Source organism: Phalacrocorax aristotelis, chromosome 16 (assembly GCF_949628215.1).
Source record: "Phalacrocorax aristotelis chromosome 16, bGulAri2.1, whole genome shotgun sequence".
In the NCBI taxonomy this organism is placed as follows: Eukaryota; Metazoa; Chordata; class Aves; order Suliformes; family Phalacrocoracidae; genus Phalacrocorax; species Phalacrocorax aristotelis.
Window position 1 is genome coordinate 1,060,402 of NC_134291.1, and position 18,667 is coordinate 1,079,068.

Below are 18,667 nucleotides of genomic sequence, written 5' to 3' on the forward strand. Positions count from 1 at the left end.
GGGACAGAACAGTAGGAAGGCTGAACTGGCAGGAGTCACTATCAGGAATTATTGTCCTTGATTTCTCTTCACGTGAACTTAAATTTCTCTTCATACCCCCGGTACTAAGTAATAAAGAAGGGATAAGCAGTTAGGGACTAGATGACACAAAGCTGTAGCATGGCATAGGTACACAAAAGTTATCAGCCAAAGCTGTGCCCAAAAGCTAACAATGATATAGACGTAACGAATAAAAACAGAAAGAAATGAGAACTAGTGCTAACAGTCCTTATGCCAAGGAATCTACGGTCTTTATTCTCTAGATACTGACATGGTTACAAGGAGTAATTACAGAAGAAAGTGACCAGGAGGTTCACATTTTGTGCAGCCCTCAGGTCACTTTGCTGCCTCATGGCATCCTCACTCTTCCTCTTCTATCTTCTTGCCATGAAACTCCCGGCTCCTTGCTCGGAGCTTGTTGACCTGCGACTCTGCAATGTCAGCCCGCTCCTCGGCTTCCTCCAGCTCGTGCTGGATCTTGCGGAACTTGGAGAGGTTGACATTGGACAGCTCCTCCTGTGAGGGGAGAGGGAGTCGGTGGTGAGGAGCCCAGGGCACGGGTTTCACTCCTCCCACGCCTGGGCCTCGCCAGGCTGCAGCCCTTCCCTGGGGGAAGGCACAGATCTCCAGCCCCCACCCACCACTGCTTACACATAAGCCTCACACAGACCTCCTCATCCTCTCTTATTCAGGACCCCACTGTGACAACCTTCACCAGTACTGTGTCATGCCTGAGAAGCAATTTTGCCCCTTGGGTTTGTCATTTGTCTACTTATTCTCCCACTACTTGCTGCCCAACTACGAGTGTGACTTAGTAGGTTGAGAAAGCCCCTGAAGCCTTCTGCTGCTGATTACTAGCAGAGATTCATGAACTTCAGTTAACTCCAGTCAGTGCATGCGGCTCCTGGGTTGTTTAGTGCGACCTCCTGTATAAATCAGGCTGCAGAACTTCCCTCAGTTCATCCCTGACTGCGGGGTGCCTAGAACTCAGCCAGGTGTCATGACATGACAGGAGAAGAGGATGGCCAAGACCGTTGTGTCTTGGGAGTTTCTTTCATGCTCCTTTCCTGGTATTCTTACTCGTCTCAATGAGTGTGTTACTTACAGCCTCCTCAGCTTGTCTCTTGTAGGATTTCACCTTCATCTGCAGCTTGTCCACCAGATCCTGCAGCCTCAGAATATTCTTGCGGTCTTCCTCAGACTAAAGCCGTTGGCAAACAGGAAAGAGAGTGAATTTTTGGTTCGCCACCATTTAAGGTCAACAACTCCTCTTGGGGCTGGTGAGTGCAAAATTTGTCTTGCTGTGAGAAAACTGGGTCAGCCCAAGGAGGCCTCCTGCCTTACCTGGTAGGTCAGCTCCTTCACCCTCCTCTCGTACTTGCGCACGCCCTTCACGGCCTCAGCGCTGCGCTTCTGCTCAGCATCAACCTCCCCTTCCAGCTCCCGCACCTGCAATGAGAGGCCCATCTTTGGAGCTTCCCCGCTGGCTGCTCACGTGACAGGCTTGCACGTGCACGAATACCAGCCCTACGCACTCTGGCCTCCAGCTTCTGGATTTGCTTCTTGCCTCCTTTCAGCGCCAACTGCTCAGCTTCATCCAGGCGGTGCTGCAGGTCCTTCACCGTCTGGTCCAGGTTCTTCTTCATCCTCTCCAGGTGGGCGCTGGTGTCCTGCTCCTTCTTCAGCTCTTCGGCCATCATGGCTGCCTGAGGAGAGCAAAGGGTCAAAGCCATTTTGGGGCTGGAGACGGTTTGGGGGAGAATACATCCACCACCAGCGATGAAAGGAGCCCCCGACTCACATCTGTGATGGCCTTCTTGGCCTTCTCTTCAGCATTGCGGGCTTCCTGGATCATCTCCTCCATTTCACCCTGAATTTGCATGACGTCTGTTTCCAGCTTCTTCTTGGTGTTGATCAAGCTGGTGTTCTGTGCAACAGGGAAGACGTGATTTGTACTGTTAGACCTAATGCCTCCACATCAAGCGTTAAAAGTGTGCGTATTGGTTATCAAAGTCTTTCATGCTGGAGTCCTCTTTAGAGCCACAGCGGCAAACCAGGCATTGGTGGCTGGCTAGCTTGGCCGTATCACAGCATGGCTGACAAGTGTTTCCAGAGTAATCTCTTAGAGGATGCCCAGCGATTGCATTCTTTGATATCCCTTGTTGAGGGTATTAATTTCCAGCAGAGCGCCTGACCTGGGTGTGGAGGAGCTGCACACGTTCAGTGGCATCCAGGAGCTCCTGCTCAGCCACTTTCCTTGACCGCTCCGTCTGCTCCAGGGCTGCCCGTAGCTCCTCTACTTCAGCCTGCAAGAGGTTTGCCCTGCGCTCCACCATGGCCACCTGCTCCTTCAGGTCCTCCTGTGTCCGGAGAGCATCGTCCAAGTGTATCTGGGTATCCTGTAAAAGAGACAAGAGAAAGTGCAAGGCAAAAGCGTGAGCTTGGCTGCCAAACATGTCAGGGATGTCCTTTGCCTGCCTGTAGCTTTGCTGAACGGACCTTGAGCACCGCCTGTGTGTTTCTCAGGTTCTTTTGTGCCTCTGCAGCCACGCGGTTGGCGTGGCTCAGCTGGATCTCCATTTCATTCAGGTCTCCCTCCATCTTCTTCTTCAGCCGCAAGGCTTCATTCCTGCTCCTGATCTCAGCGTCCAGGGTGCTCTGCATGGACTCCACAATTCTGAGGTGGTTTCTCTTCAGCTGGTCAATCTCCTCATCCTTCTCTGCTATCTTCCTGTCAATCTCAGACTTCACCTGGTTGAGCTCAAGCTGGAGGCGCAGGATCTTCCCCTCTTCGTGTTCTAGGGAGGCCTGCACAAGTCAGTGGGAACAATGAATTAAACTAAGTCTTCCTTTCCACGTAATCTCTTATGCAGTACTTCATGAAATCTAGGCTTGCTTTTCTGCTATCTCTGCAGATAACTCTTCCCATACTTTCTGTCTGGACATTATTTATTAGGACGGTGTGTACCTCAGCTTCTTCCAGTGAGGCCTGGATTTCAGACTTCTCCTGCTCAATCTGCTTCTTGACTTTCTCCAGCTCATGAATCGCTTTTCCTCCCTCCGCAATCTGCTCCGTGAGGTCGGAAATCTCCTCTGTGCAAACAAAGACCCACGGCACGGTCAGGCCCAGAGCAGAATGGGAAGGGTCCTGCCACACCACGGTGACAGGCATCTGTGCAGAGCTGGAGGCACAGGCCCCTGTGGAGCGGTGGGTAGTGGTGGATCGTGGGAAAGCCCTGCCAGCAGCAGAGGGCCAGGGACTTACGCTGCAAGTTCTTGTTCTCACGCTTCAGCGTTTCCAGGTGGTCCAAGGACTCCTCATAGGCATTCTTCATCTTAAAGAGCTCCGTGCTGAGAGAGCGAGACTCCTTCTGGGAGGCTTCCAGCTCAGCCTGCGTTTCCTCATACTTCTGCTTCCATTCTGCCAGGATCTGAAGAGAAAGAGGACCTCGGTATGGATGTGGCAATCAGGAGGGGATGCTCTGCCCAGGAACCCCACATCTGGAGCCCAACAGACCTTGTCAAAGTTCTTCTGCTTCTTATCCAGAGCTGCGCAGGCAGCGTTCGATCGCTCCACTTCAATCATCAAGTCCTCTACTTCATTCTGCAGCCTCTGCTTTGTCTTTTCCAGGGAGGCACATTTGGCATTCACAGCTTCAACGTGTTCCTCTGCATCCTGCAGGCGCTGTGCCAGCTTCTTCCTGGGAGAGGTAAGCACCGCTCCAGGTTAGAGCTTGGACAGGAGCCAATTTTGTACTGGTCACGAGAGGGCAGTTGGCCACCTTAGGGGCTTTGAGGCTAGTGCTTTTCATGGTGTTTTTTTCTGCTCCAAGACTGCACGCAGCATAAAGGCTCTATCACTTCTGTGCCCTAACACCTACTGAGTATTTGGCCTCTCTTAGGCTACCTAGCCCTAAAGGCTACGTTTCTCCTTCCAGTCTACACTTTTCTCACAACATATTTTCCCTCTCCCCCTCCCTCTCCCCTCTACCACAGAGACAGTACAGCCCTGCCTTCGTCCCACCCTTATCCTAACCCGCTCTCAGAGAGTCCAATTTCCAATTTCCCTTGACAGTCTCTGTTCTCCAGCCATTCCACATCCCTCTTCCCACGTACTTGGCCTCCTCCAGCTCCTCCGTGCGCTGAATAGCGTCTGTCTCGTATTTGGTTCTCCACTGGGCCACTTCGCTGTTGGCCTTGGACAGGGCACGCTGCAGCTCCCCCTTGGCTTCCTGCTCCTCCTCATACTGTTCCCGGAGCAAGTCACAGTCGTGGCGAGCAGACTGCAAGGCGTGGGCCAGGGCGTTCTTGGCCTGTGGGGACATTGGGTTTGGTAACCCGAATACTTGTCTGGAGATGCCTCTTGACAATGACATTATAACAAAACTCCTAATTAGGCAAATGTAAAGCTGGGAGCTGATGAAGCCTTCATCAATGTGTTCTGGAGGATCAGGGTGTGTTAGTGACAGGTGCCCCGGGTACAGTAACTGCTGTTTCTGTAAATGTTTTGGCATATGTGTCTGAATCCTGCCTTAGAGAGTACCATCAGAATCTCATGAAAGCCTTGTGGATGACTTCCTCCAGCATCAAAATCATCACGCCACCTTCCCTCTCCAGCTTCTGAGTTGGGGTACGTGCATTTCTGGTGTTCTGTCCAGTACTACATGTCTTTGGGGGAAGAAGGTTGGGCCATGTTTGGTTTTACAATATGAAATATCCTAGGCAAGATTTTCCAGATTCATTGAGGGGTGACGTAGCTTCTTAAAAGAACAGTTCTATCCCCAGGAAAAAACTTTTTATACTAAACCTCCTCACCTTTGTTTCTTCCTCTAAATGTCTCTTGAGTTCCTCAATCTGTTGGGTAAATCCTTGCTTGCCCCTAGACAGCTGAGAAATCAGAGCATCCTTTTCCTCCACCTGGCGTGAATATTCACCTGGGAAGGGTACCGTTGAAAAAGGTGACTAGACTATTAATAATCTTACAGTTCTCGCCTGTCAAGCAACGTAATCAGGAGTGGCCTGGAGAGGTTACACCAGTCATCACGTTGCACCCTGTGGTACGCTCATGGCGCGCACCTCGGGAAGGAGGATGTGGTCTCACCTGATTCTGTCTGCAGACGAGCCCTTTGGGTATTGAGGTCATTGATCATGCGCTGATTCTGCTCCTCCTTTGTTTTAATCTCACTCAGCTGGTCTTCCAGAGTGCGGCACATCTTCTCCAGGTTTGCCTAGGTAGCAAACACAAGGAAGGAAAGAGATGAACTCCTGGACTCTGCCTTATCCTCACAGCAAGGATCCTTTTTGTGAGAGAGAATGTGGCTGGTAGAGGTAGCCATGTGCCGTCCCTTGGCCCTGTGAGCACGTTCTACTGCAATTCTATACCTTGGCTTTGGAGACGGACTCCATGTTGCTGGCCAAGTCGTCAATCTCCATCTTCAGCTCACTCTTCTCCTTCTCCAGCTTCTGCTTCACCCGTTGCAGGTTGTCGATCTGCTCCCCAAGCTCAGCGGTGCTGTCCGCATGCTTCTTCCGCAGGGCAGCAGCCGTCGCTTCGTGCTGCAGCGTGGCCTCTTCGAGGTCGCGGCGCATCTTCTGAAATTCTGCCTCACGCTTCTTGTTCATATCAATCTGAGCTGCCGTAGCCCCTCCTGCTTCCTCCAAGCGCTCGCTGATCTCCTCTAGCTCCCTCGAGAGGTCAGCCCGATGCTTCTCTGCTTTTGCCCGAGAGGTTCGCTCTGCCTCAATTTCCTCCTCCAGTTCCTCAATACGAGCCTGAGGAACATTAGGGACCCTTTGCACCCAGGCCCTCCTCCTACCTGAGCCGAGACTGGGTGAGAGAGGGGAAGGGACACAGACTTGCCTGCAGCTCCTTGATCTTCTTCTGTAATTGCATGCCCAGGGCTTGCTCATCCTCAATTTTGCTCTGGATCTGGCTGATTTCAAAGTCTTTCCTTTGGGCAAAGAAAGCCATGTTAGTGCCTGAACAAAACCACCCAAGCGCCCCAGCCCAGCACTCAGGTGCCCCACAGACACACTCACTTCTTCAGTTTCTCGTCCAGCTGCTGCTTATCATTTTCCAAGTCCATTATGCTGTCATGGGCCAGCTTCAGGTCTCCTTCGAGTTTCCTCTTGGCTCTCTCAAGGTCCATGCGCAGTTTCTTCTCTTGCTCCAGGGACCCCTCCAGCTAAACAGAACAAGACCATCGGTGCTCTGCCAGCCACGTCTCACTCCATACCTGTCCTGTCCTTGCTCTATGCCTGCGTGCTTACATCGTCCACTTGCTGCTCCAGCTTGGTCTTAGCTTTGGTCAGCGTATTGACTTTGTCCTCTTCTGCCTGCAGGTCATCCAGTGTCTGCTGATGGGCCTCTTGGAGGGCTTTCTTCTCTTTTGTCAGCTTGGCAATGGTCTCGTCCAGGGCTGCCATCTCCTCTGTCAGGTTTTTCACCTGTTGATTGTAAGAAAGTGACAAAAGTCTGTGGGGAAATCTTGACTGCTAGTGCATTGAAATTTTCACTTTGCAGTGCTTACTCAGGAGCTTGTTTTTTATTCAGGCTGCCTAGAGCCCCGCTCTGATGCCTCTGCTCTGTTCTAAACCTAGCTTTGTTCTGAGGATATGAGGCTGGTGTGGGTGGCATCTGTGCCTTCACCCTTATGTGATTCCCGTGTTTGTGTGTACCTTGTTTTCAGTGGCATGCTTTTCCTTCTCCACTTTGGCCAGCGTTAACTCAAGGTCATCAATATCTTTCTTCAGCTCTGAACATTCATCCTCCAGTTTCCTCTTCTTGGCTGTCAGCTCAGCATTAATTTCCTCCTCATCCTCGGCTCTTTCAGTCACCTCCTTAATTTTGGCTTCCAGCTGGATTTTGGTTTTGATGAGCTGGTCACATCTTTCCTCAGCATCAGCCAGGCTATCTGCTTCCTGGTGGGGAGACACAGAGTCTTGGGGGTTGACATGTTTTGAAGTTTCTCCGCTCTGCCTTTTGTATCTCTGAGTAGGCATGTGCTGAAATGGGAACTGAACCTGGCCTTCCTCTCCAGCGACTGGAAGATCTGTTTGGGTGTTTAGTGGGAAACCTAGTCACCTGGAATCAACGCTGATTCCAAATATTTTGTATCTCTTAAAAATGTGTCAAAGAGAGGGTAGCTGACAGAAAAAGTGTTCAATAACTTCTTCTTTTAAACTGACTCTTCATGAACCTCATAATATTTGTGGAGTAAAGGCTTTTTGGGAATAAATTAGTGGAGGAAGTGGTGTTTTGTTTTCTGTGAAGAAGTTGCCTTTTCCTAACTGGGTTTGAATGGGAAGCATCCACATTTCTGAAAGTAATCAAGGCCTTCTGGTGTAGCCGTAAGTAGGAAGAGTGGGTCCTTCTCAGGTTTGCCTTTATTCTGTTAGATAGATACTCTGCTTTGAAGGTTGAGCAGATGAGATATTTCCCTTCCGGGTCAGAGCTCTCTGCTGTGGATTACGTGTTGGTTAGTGTTACATGGCTCTTTCCTCAGACAGCAGGAATGCCGAGTCTCATGCGGGGCTGCCACAACACTCACCATGCCCCTGCTGTGCCTGTTTACTCAGTGTTAGCGTGTGTGATTTAGACTGTTTCCTACTGCACGTTAGTCAGCTTCCTGTGAGTCTCTGCTTAGGGTAAGAACCATTCTGACTGTATATCATTCTTTTCCCAGGGACAAATGAACGGTGATACTCACCGCCTGTACTTGGAGCTGCAGGTCATTTTTCTCCTGCAGCAGGGCCACCATTTTCTCTTCCAGCTCCTTCCTCTTTGCCTCAGACTTTGCAAGCTCTTCCTTGGTTTTTTCAAATTCCTCCTTCATGTTGGCCATCTCTTTCTCAGATTCTGCACTCTTCAGCAAGGGCTTGATCTTGAAAAACAGCTTCATCCAGGGCCAGTGCTTCACATTCATGAATGCACGAACATTGTACTGGATGCAGAAGATGGATTCCCTGAAACAAAAATCACATGGCTATTGCATAGCTTCAGTGTGATGAATTTAAACTTCATTAGTTGAGTACTGTGAGAGCAAAATAAATATGAGAAATGTCTACCTCCTCTCCACCATTCTCCGATACTCCACTCTCATCAGGAAGCCCCTGCACCTGGCTTGTGTGCGAGTGATGATTTCTGCCAGCTTGTCATCCCTCATCTCCTCCAGGAGTCCCAGCAGTCCAGCTTTGAAGAACACCTTGAGAACGGAAATGTTGCAGCAGGTCATTGTCAGGTAGTGCAGAACAGAGGCACAGGGCCTTTCAGCATCCTGAATTAGACATTAATGGCCATGACCAGCCTCATCTTGGACCCCTGCCCAAACCCTCTTGCCAAGGTTCTGCAAGCTTCATATAAGTTTAGCATTAAGCATTCAGTCCCCATCTGAGCTAATGGTATGAGTTACGGTTTCCAGTTCAGTAGCAGCCTCACCCACACCTGTACCTGGCCATGGAACCCAGTGAGCTCTACCATGATTTGTGGACTTACGTCCTGCCTTGATGTTAGACCAATCTCATTGCTGTGGATCTGTCCAGGAAATAATGAATAGTGCCTGGGCCTTGTTAATCTATCTATATCTGGCCCTGAATAATCTAAAAAACCAAGGCTTTATGGCTTCACCTCAGACCTTCCTTATTGTCACAAACCTGCCTGATGATCCTGGTAGTCTGGACTCTTGGTTGAACCTGACTACCGTTCTAGGGACTTCCCCACTTGCCGTGCTGTGGGGCTGGGCACCTGCTGATTGAGGCCCATTTCCTGCTGGCTCTGTTACTGTGCTATGATCCCTTCCTCTGGTGGAGCAGCTTGCCCTTACTGCTCCCTGACAAACTTTTTACACAGGTCTTGTTTCTACCTTGGTGTGACCAAATCTGTACTGGGTGTGGTCCACATCGATGGACCCAAGGAGCTTCTCTGAAGCCTTCTTGCTGTCCATGAACTGTCCCTCTGGGATTGCACTTGCATTAAGCACTCTGTATCTGCAGAAGAAAACAGAATATGAAGAAAACCCCGTCACAAAAACCACCACTATGATTGAACCTCACAGGCTTCTCAGACTGTTGCATTGAACCAGCTTTATGCCTGAAGACAGTTCGTCATTTCAGAACAGGCTATGGAGAGTGTTTTTGCTATTATATCTAGGTACAAGAGAATCCTGATATCAGCAAAATCATATCTTCATGAACTGATGGTGAAAATTTCTGTATTACTCCTCAATACCAATTTAAAGTATAATGTTTAAGTTTGTTAAGATACTCAGGCTATTCAGCTCGGTCTGAATGCGGGGGAAATAAGGAGCACTCTTACCTCTGTTTGAAGTCAGCATACAGGACTCTGCTGGGGAATCCTTTCCTGCAAATTCTGATGCCTTCCAGCACACCGTTGCACCGCAGCTGATGCAGCACCAGCTCATGCTCCATGGCACCTAACAAACACCACCGTTCGTGACTACCCCATTGTTTGATACTGAGGAGGAGATCTTCTGTGGCTTGAGTTTTCCTTCTACTGGATCCCCTTACCAGGTGTTTTTGTTTCATTTGGGATGATGCATCGGACAAAATGGGGGTGAGTGCTTCTCAGGTTGGCCATCAGCTTGTTTAAATTCTCCTGTGAGATCATGAAATGAAGTTCATATTATTAAACTCAAGCACTAGAAGCTTAATAGTGGATGTATCAAACTGCGTATTTCAGAATGCAGACCTGTCTTCTCTAAAATATCTTGCAGAACTCCCAAAAGGAAACATGGAACTGAAGGCTTCCAGATTTTTGGTTTTGAAATTCTTTTGTAGACTAGTGGTTAGTATTACTTTTCCTTGATCTCCTTATAAAAACACAGAGCTCCTTTTACACTCCTTTCCATCCACATAGTATTTCTCGTGGTATTTAGTTGGGCATTTTAAGTGGTCTTGGCTAAGCATGGCTAGTATCTGATTTGGCAGCTAAATAAGTTATTTTTAAATGGAGAGAATATTTGTACAGCCCATATATATTGAAATTTTTAGTAGTAATTTAATTTCCCTAAATTTCTCCACCTCAGCCAAATGGAAACCTCAAAAACATAATTGAAAACTGACCACAAAATTAATTAACTTGATGTAATTTAACTCTTTCCCCATTTAAATTGCCATATTGTCTTACAATCTCAAGGTAATTTATTTTTGCTTTTGATATTTGATCTATTCTTTTGAATTCTATAATGTATCATTACTGAAAATCTTCATAGATATGTAAAACAGCAATACCTCAAAAATTTCCAAAGAATATTTTAAGGAAGTTCAGCTGATTTTTTATTCACTTCCAGTCTAAGTAGATGAACTTCAAACTTTGGAGATTTTTTTTTAGAATATTCAGAGAGGTAATAACATAATTAAGGCAGGTGGAAGAATTAGCAAAAATATTACTATGAAATATCAATAGTTACCCGGGAAAAAAAAGTCTAAGACAATTTCCTAGGGAGTTTTAGGAGGCTGACAATATAATTCTGTCTACTGAAATTAAAGGAAGACCATGCATGCATCAAGGTAGAGATTTTGTGGTGTTTAAGGGGGAAATTCTATAATTTCCAAGGATGAAAAGGGAAGGATTTTCAAGGATGGCAAGAGGTATGACCAAAACTAAAATGGACCTTTCAGATTCAAAACAAAATTCCTTTCCTTCTTCAAGGAGATAATGAATTCTGCCCTTACCCGGAAAAGAGCTGAGACAGTCTGGAAAGAAGAACCCTTCTTCTTACCACCCTTCTTGCCACCACCACCACCAGCCTCTGCAAAATTCAAGAAAATAAGCAGATGTCTTTAACATTGCCTTTGAGATCCCTCTTTGTACAGTATGAACACATGGAACATAAATTTTACAGAGCTTACCTGCTTCCCCACCATAGGCAGCAAAGAGTAAAGCCAGTGTCTTCACAGAGGACTTCTGGTACAACCCAATGACAGTTTCATTCAGAGGGTCCTTGTTCTTCTCAAGCCAACCAGAGATGTTGTAGTCCACCGTGCCAGCATAGTGCACCAGGGAGAAGTGGGCCTCAGCCTTGCCTTTGGCAGGCTTGGGCTTCTGGAAGTTGCTGGACTTGCCCAGATGCTGGTCGTAGAGCTTGTTCTTGAAAGAGGTGTCAGTTGCCTTGGGGAACATGCACTCCTCTTCCAGGATGGAGAAGATGCCCATGGGCTGGAAGGTACCACAAGAAGTGACAGAGAAAGGTGATAGTGATGTGAAGTGTGTGCTATGAACATCAAAGGCACCAGTGTGTTGCTGGTAGCCTGGGTAAGGGCCTAAGTTTGCCAGGAGTTGTTCTCAGCCATGGACCTAATTTCTGCCTTCCCTTACCTTTCTGCAGCCTGCCTTCACAGAATTGGTAAGAACGTCTGCCCAGTTCAGGTTAGAACTGGCAGTAGAATTGGAAGGAGAAGGAGTAAACAGAAAAATAATGCTACAAGAGTCTCAGATGTGTGGGGAACTCAGGAGAGATGACATTTGTTTCCCAAATTTGTGTGTGGATGTCTGATTTGAGTCTTCAGAGGAAAAAGGAAAGGAGGCTGACTCCAGTTTGATTTGAAAAAGTCCATTGGAGGGAGTCCAGGCTACCTTTTCCATGCCTGAAGACCAGGTAATGCAGGATTGATGATACAGAGTTGCATTCCCTAAATTCTCTTCCCTAGACTAAAATAAACTTCAGTGCAAAATATTTGGTTTAACTGACACTGAATGCCTGGCTGTGAGTTCTTGCTGAGCTCAGCCTGGCTCAGAAATGTCACAGAATTCCAATATACATCCTAAACTTGTATGGAAAAAAGTACCTTCTCAATGAGCTCAATGCAGGCAGCCAGGTCCATCCCAAAGTCAATGAACTCCCACTCAATTCCTTCCTTCTTGTACTCTTCCTGCTCCAGCACGAACATGTGGTGGTTGAAGAACTGTTGCAGCTTCTCATTGGTGAAGTTGATGCACAGCTGCTCAAAGCTGTTGAACTGCCCAAAGTAAGAAGAGTTGTGCAGGTTCTCAAGGTGTGGCCAACACCACAGGGTTTTGCTAGCATTCTCCTAAAGCTGTTGAAGATCCCTAGCTGAAACACCACTCCTAACCATACTGTAACAGGATGTGTTTCCTATGGCAGGACTTCTATTGTAAAATTTACTGTTCCTGAAGAATTTTGTTATTCTTATTATTTTTGAAACCAAGCTAAAAGTAACATTTCTTTTTTACTGTGCTGCTCAAAGGAAAATCCTTCAGTAACTTTAGCTGCAGCATCATGTAGATGCCTCAGCTCTCTACGTCCCAAAGAGTGGAAACTGCCTCAGTGTCCCACCCAATAATTCCTCTATTCTCAGATCAACTGTCTGGGGGTTTCTGTTCTATGCACAGACCTCCTAGCATCGTCACTCCATTCACAACTCAAGAAACATGCTGTGAACCTTCCCACTGTACTACCCTTTCGTTGAATTTTCCAAGGGCATCCACAGGTTCAGCCCACATCTGTGTGAGTCTTAGTCCTAGAACCCTGTCTTTGCAAAGCCTAAGACCTTTTCAAGCTCAAGGGCCTCTGAGACATTTGTAAGAAAGCTCTGCTTTCTTCAAACTGTTAACAAAGGTAGAATCAAGTGTTTCTTGGTAAAGCCATTTGAGGGTGCTGCTGTGACAGAGATGAGGGAGGGGTCTCTGGAAAACTTTGGATGAGGAACATAAACGTCTGGATCTTAAAAAGAAGTGTGTTTCTGAGTCCTCTTGACCTCTCCCTGGCCCTCCCTTGACAGTGGTGCCAAATCCCTGTTCCTTACATCAAAGATCTCAAAGCCAGCAATGTCCAGGACACCAATGAAGTACTGTCTGGGTTGTTTAGTGTCCAGCTGTTGGTTGATACGAACAACCATCCACAGGAACATCTTCTCATAGACAGCTTTTGCCAGGGCACCAACTGCATTGTTCACCTGACGCAGAGAAGAAAGGACTGGAGTTACCTCCTAGGGTCAAAGACAAAAGCTCAAGTACTCTTTCAAGCTGTTTTCAAACTATCTTCTATTTACCTGTTCCACAGTTTGACCTTTGGTCACATATTCATTCCCAACCTTGACACGAGGATAACACAGGGCTTTGAGCAATTCAGCTGAGTTCAGGCCCATGAGGTAGGCAGCCTTGTCAGCCACTAAAGAGGGAGAGATAAAGGGAAGCATTTAGCTTTGGGTGATGGCTATAATTTGTTCAGTGTGAACAACTCTGCTGTTCATGTTCTAGAAATTGAAAAGTATTGGTCTGGTCCAATACAGAAGGTCTGGGAAGGAATGTAAATTCTGGGAGCTCATGATGGCATTCTTTGAAAGCAAGTGGTTGAAGGCTTGACACTGCTTGAAGGTATTGCCCACGATCAGGAAAGCACCTCTGGAGTTACACAGACAATGAACAAAGATGCTTTTCCTCAGTGGTGGTGACTCAGGCCAACAAGGCCCTTTGTCTGGAGGCTAACATATCATCTCTGGAAACAGACAAGTTCCTTGAAAAAGTCAGTAGCTCAATTTGCTGTTACCTTCTGTGCCATCGGGCTCTGCCTGCTCCTCTCGTTGCTTCTGCTTGAACTTCAGGTTCCCGTAGTGCATGACAGCCCCTGTCAGCTTGTAGATGGCTGTTTTTTCATCAGCCGTGAAGCCCAGGATGTCAATGGCACTCTGCAGTTGAACACAATGAGCACAATGAAAATACATGTCCTTAGTAGGTCACCTCTGTCACCTTCAAGACATATACAGTAGGTACCTTTTTGCTGTGTTACTTACATCTGTAGCCATCAGCTCCTCCTGGTCATCAATGCTGGGAACAGTGACCTCACCTTGACTCACATAGTGGAAGTCAAAAGGGTTGGTGGTAATGAGGAGCATGTCTGAAGGCAGGAATAGGCAAGGCACAGGCTTAGTTTTGCCAACCAGGGAACAGAGGGAGCTGTTGCTCAGTGATTATCCTCAAAAAGACATAATGATCTTTCGTACCAATTAGCTCTGGCTTCTTGTTGGACATAATCTGATAAAATATGTGGTAGCTTCTTTCTGCCTTGAGCTGGAAAGTGACTCTGGACTTCTCCAGCAGATCTGGCAGGGAAGGTAGAAAGAGTTAGGCACAGGAAGGCAGATGGTGCTGGGAAGTTGGCAAGGACCGGGGTCAGGCCAGGGGAGCCTCTTACAAGTTTCAATGTCAGCAGAAGCCAGTTTGCCTGTGGCTCCAAAGTGGATTCTGATGAATTTGCCCTGTTAAGTGGAAAAAGAAGCATCATTTCAGCCAGGATGGGTTATTCCGGCACCTCCTTTGCATGGAATACTGCTAGGGCCATCACTTATCTTGTAATGAGGGGGAGAGATTTTGTCCAAAGCAGCAACTTACAAAGCGTGAGGAGTTGTCGTTCCTCACGGTCTTGGCATTTCCAAAGGCCTCCAGCAGTGGGTTGGCGCTGATGATTTGATCCTCAAGCGTTCCCTGCAGGATGACAATAGTTATTGCTGGTTTTCCTTTCCAAAAATCATGTCAGGAACAGAGGGAAGCATTGCTTCAAGCTAGTATCTATTAATTAATGATTTTGTCCTCCAGCATTCCCTATGGGATGCTAATCATTCCGTTACAACATTTAGCTGACATAGCAATTAATTACGTGACAAGTGTTCAGGCTTTTCTTTCTGACTCACCTGCATTTTGCCAGACGCTTCTTCTTTCTTCTTCTCCCCACTCGCTGCAATTGTTGCAAAGTACTGGATGACACGCTTTGTGTTCACAGTCTTCCCTGCACCGGATTCTCCGCTGCCAAACAAAGAGAGAAGCAGAGAGCGTGTGGTCAGGCAGGAGGTCCCCTGGCACCCGGCAGCCCCTCAGGGACCCGAGCAGGGAGTGTACGTACGTGATCAGGATCGACTGGTTCTCGCGATCTGTGAAAGAGGCAGAAAAAATATGTTCTGATTGGCTGTCTTGAGCAATATAGAATACAATGTGTGTGATAAATACACATAGTGCTTGTAGAGACCCACTGTATTATATGGAGAGGGCTGGGGTTAGCAAAGGATTTTTTCAAATTTTTTTGTGACCTTTGAGTTATTCTTTTATACTCCCTTTTTATTCATTGAAATAGGACATTCCTTCTTAATTTAACCTATTTCTCATACTGATCTCTGTATGAAAAGAAAAGTGATGCAAGAATGCCTATTACTTTCTATTGGCTTCAGGAAGCCTGGAGTATTTTCTTCCTCAGAGAAGTCTGTTCTAGACATTGGAAGGTTTCAGTATGGAAGAACTCCCTGTTGAATCCACACAGATTAATACGAAATATCTTGTGTGCCTTTTTAAGGTCCCAGTAAGTATAACTACCTGCTTATACATCAGTGAGTCCTCAAACAATATAAGAATCTGAGATCAGCTTATACCCATTTCCTTGTAACACAAAATACTTTGAGAAGTCTGATTAACTAGGTCTCATCTCCAAGTAGCAAGGGGTTGTAGCCACTAGCTGTATGGGCCAAAAGAATTCTGATCTCCCCCTTACTTAACTCATTTGTTGAAGCGTAGAGTTTTAATCAATGTTAGAAAAGCTTGAAGATTTTTTTCTTATTTTCTTTTTTTTTTCTTTTCACTTGTGAATTCAAATGATTTAATTCTTTCTGAGATGGGAAATAATGTGGGGGTTTTGCTGTTTGCTGTTTTGGCTTTTTTTGTTTCACATTGTTTCTGCTCATTTTTTGTTTATTTCTGTCTTTACATGTCTGTATTTAAAGGCACTAACTATAGAAGGGAGACAGAATATAGCAAATGTGAAAAAAATGCTAAACTACATGTTGTTCATGAACTCTGTTCCAGTGTTGAAAATGGAATTGGAAAAGGAGGGAAAAAAACAGCTTATCATTTATCTTTATTCAATATTCAGGGATCTTTTTTTAACAGTTAACATTATTATTCTGTGATGTTCAGTAATGTCCTTGAGGAATCATGAAACATCTGTAGATGTATGACCATCATATAATTGATTCATTTCTGTATATTGCAATTTTGGTGCACAGAATTCTAGTCCTTTCTGGTAAACTAACTTACATGCCTAAGAAGCAAATCTTTAATGCAAGGGTATTAAATAACAGGTAATTTGAAATCAAGGCATTTATCATTGTTTCCAGAGAGTGCAATTTTGCTGGGATTCTGGATCTTGGTCTTTCCCAAGAAGTTGTAAATATCCGAATAACACTTGAAATCAGATAATTTGTTTTTCCTAACAATGTGTTCATGAAATCAAAACAGCTAGAAATTAGCCTACAATAGTTCTGGAAAAGATTAATTAAATTGTACAGAGGTCTATTAATATTTTCTGTCATAGTTTGAGCAAATCAGATCTCAATAATAGCTAGGGTAGAATTTTTGTTTCATCTGACTCAATCTTATTAATTATTCATCACTGTAACTTTTTCAGAGCTCTTGTCTACATTTTAGCAGTTAGAGCTTTTAGAATGATTAGGACAGAACAGTGTCTCATGCATAATACCAGTAACTGTTAAAGTAAGTCAATTAAAGTCTTATGCTGAGGTTTACATCTCTACATATAGAAATATTTTTAAAAAAAGACAAATGTTATATTGCTGTGAAGATGCTGCCATTGTCTCACCAGTCAGCATGAACTGATAGGCATTGTCAGAGATGGAGAAGATGTGTGGAGGGGCCTCCTGGCGCTTCTTGCCTCGGTAGGCCAACACCACCTCCGGGTTGTACACCGGCAGCCACTTGTAGGGGTTGACAGTGACACAGAAGAGACCCGAGTAGGTCTGCGAGGAAGGGAGACACCACGTTGGCTTCCATGTAGCCTGGCAGAGCAGTTTCTCCCAGCTACACAAAGGAAGGCTGCTGCTGCTACTTACGTAGATCATCCAGGCTGCATAACGCTCTTTGAGGTTGTACAGCACAGCGGGTTCGTGGAGGTGGGTCATCATGGCCATGTCCTCGATTTTATCATACTTGGGAGGGTTCATGGAGAAGATTTGATCTTCCTTCACGGTCAGGGTCTGTCAGACAAGAAAGTGATGCATTTATGTCAGCTGAAAGCCCCGAGTGGGAATTACGTACAGTTTGAAAGCTTTTGGCTTTACTCACCTCTCCTGCTTCGGTCTTGACAGTGACCTTCCCTGATTCTTTGCTCTGGATTGTCCCTTTCACAAAGGATTCCTTAGGATGCACCACAAAGACAGATGACTTGGCATCAAAAGGCTTGTTCTGGGCCTCAATTCTCTCCTTTTCTGACTTTCGGAGGTAAGGAGCTGCCTCCCCAAAGGCTGCCATCTCAGAGTCTGGAGAGGCCATGGCTGCAATTTGTTGGAGGCACAGTCAGCTGAGTACTCTGTAGGAAAGAAGATAACATTGCATCAGTAAGTGAACAGCTTTATGTGGAAGAGTGGAAACCCCTTGCACTTTGATGTCTTCAAATATTTAAATAGGTATAAACAAGTCAAAAGTTCGATTTAAACTTTGTAGTCTTGGCTGAAAATACTTGTGTACTTTTCTGAAATCTGAATCCTTAGACATCTAGCTATGTAACGACGTATGGAACAGTTGCTTAGTGTTGCAGTATTGTAATACAGTTTAGCAGTATTACTTCAATGTCGTAGACTAGTGAATTTTGACTTTGTCATAGCAGAGACTGTGCATTAAATAAGCCTCTGCTATATTTTTTTAAAATGCTACCTGAGAGTCTCTGAGAGACTTCCTTGTCTGATAGCAAATAGTAGCTTTTCATTGGAAAATTTACTTGTTATGGACAATTAATCTTGCATTATGACGGCTATAAATGTCACTATTGCATGTTCTGCTTTCTAGAAATCTTAAACCGTTGGCTTTCTTCCTGTTCCTTAAAAGTTGGTAAATTTTGGTATTAATTATGGTGGCAGAGACTGGAAGTCAGTCACTGCTGTTTGAAAACAAAGCAACTCATTTTGTGTTGCACAGAAATCCAGAAATATATTAGCTGAAGGAAAAAATGCTGCCTTCAAACCTAGAATAAAATCACTGGTGATAGAGACAGTCACTGATAGAAATTGATATCCAAGTCTTATGGGAAGTTAAATGGAATAAAATGGTATATTCTTTGCCCAGAAGTTCACAGGAACCATACACTTACCTTGAAATTTTCTGTCAGGACTGGGCACAGCACTCCAAAGAGACTTTTATAGAGTCTGGTATGCAGATGCTCTGGATGTTTCCTTTTCCTTCAGTCAAAATATATGTTGGCAAACCATCTTTGGCAAAACATTGTCTGGCAAACTTAACTAACAGCATAATTGTCATTTGATTTGACTAGATATATTTAGAAATGTTTTACATCTTACCATTCCTGTGGCTACATCGCCTAAAAATAGTCTGACAGGGCTATTAATAATGGAATCTTGACTGGTCAAGGCTCTTAAAGAACTTGGATATAGAATTCATAGGTTCCTCTACTGTCTCTACCGATTAATTGATCTTTGACCCAGGCAAGATTCTTAGACATTTCTGTGCTGCAACTGTTCCAGAAGAAGAATGGGAATAATACAATGAAACTTGTGCACATGGTCCTGTGAATATAGAATCTGCCTTTACAGCATCAGAAAAGACAATTCTACAAAAGACAAATCATGACTAAATGTA

General features: G+C 45.6%; 1 protein-coding gene across 1 annotated transcript; it reads right to left on the minus strand.

The window, feature by feature from the left end:
• Positions 1-268: 268 nt before the first annotated feature.
• Positions 269-18,238, minus strand: LOC142065113 (myosin heavy chain, skeletal muscle, adult). Its single transcript, XM_075110958.1, has 39 exons — positions 18,162-18,238; positions 17,141-17,384; positions 16,909-17,052; positions 16,659-16,815; positions 14,916-14,943; positions 14,707-14,818; positions 14,408-14,500; positions 14,211-14,274; positions 14,020-14,118; positions 13,810-13,913; positions 13,566-13,704; positions 13,069-13,187; positions 12,823-12,972; positions 11,845-12,015; positions 10,909-11,215; positions 10,732-10,808; positions 9,565-9,652; positions 9,353-9,470; positions 8,901-9,024; positions 8,107-8,243; positions 7,749-8,004; positions 6,718-6,960; positions 6,310-6,486; positions 6,079-6,224; positions 5,900-5,990; positions 5,422-5,811; positions 5,141-5,267; positions 4,855-4,973; positions 4,156-4,352; positions 3,557-3,740; positions 3,305-3,470; positions 3,008-3,132; positions 2,539-2,847; positions 2,235-2,438; positions 1,841-1,966; positions 1,575-1,745; positions 1,384-1,488; positions 1,145-1,240; positions 269-555 (listed from the first exon to the last, which is right to left on the minus strand). The coding sequence occupies exons 2-39, from the start codon at positions 17,345-17,347 to the stop codon at positions 400-402; spliced, it is 5,826 nt and encodes a 1,941-aa protein (XP_074967059.1). The 5' UTR covers positions 17,348-17,384; positions 18,162-18,238; the 3' UTR covers positions 269-399.
• Positions 18,239-18,667: the final 429 nt, after the last annotated feature.

What these genes read in the sequence shown, in the direction of transcription:
- LOC142065113 (XM_075110958.1), bottom strand. Translation starts at nt 17,347, where the DNA reads ATGGCCTCTCCAGACTCTGAGATGGCAGCCTTTGGGGAGGCAGCTCCT. An exon ending in TGAGAACAAGAACTTGCAGC is followed by an intron (nt 3,133 to 3,304) that starts GTAAGTCCCTGG and finishes TTGTTTGCACAG; the next exon opens with AGGAGATTTCCGACCTCACG. An exon ending in TGAAGGAGCTGACCTACCAG is followed by an intron (nt 1,241 to 1,383) that starts GTAAGGCAGGAG and finishes CAACGGCTTTAG; the next exon opens with TCTGAGGAAGACCGCAAGAA.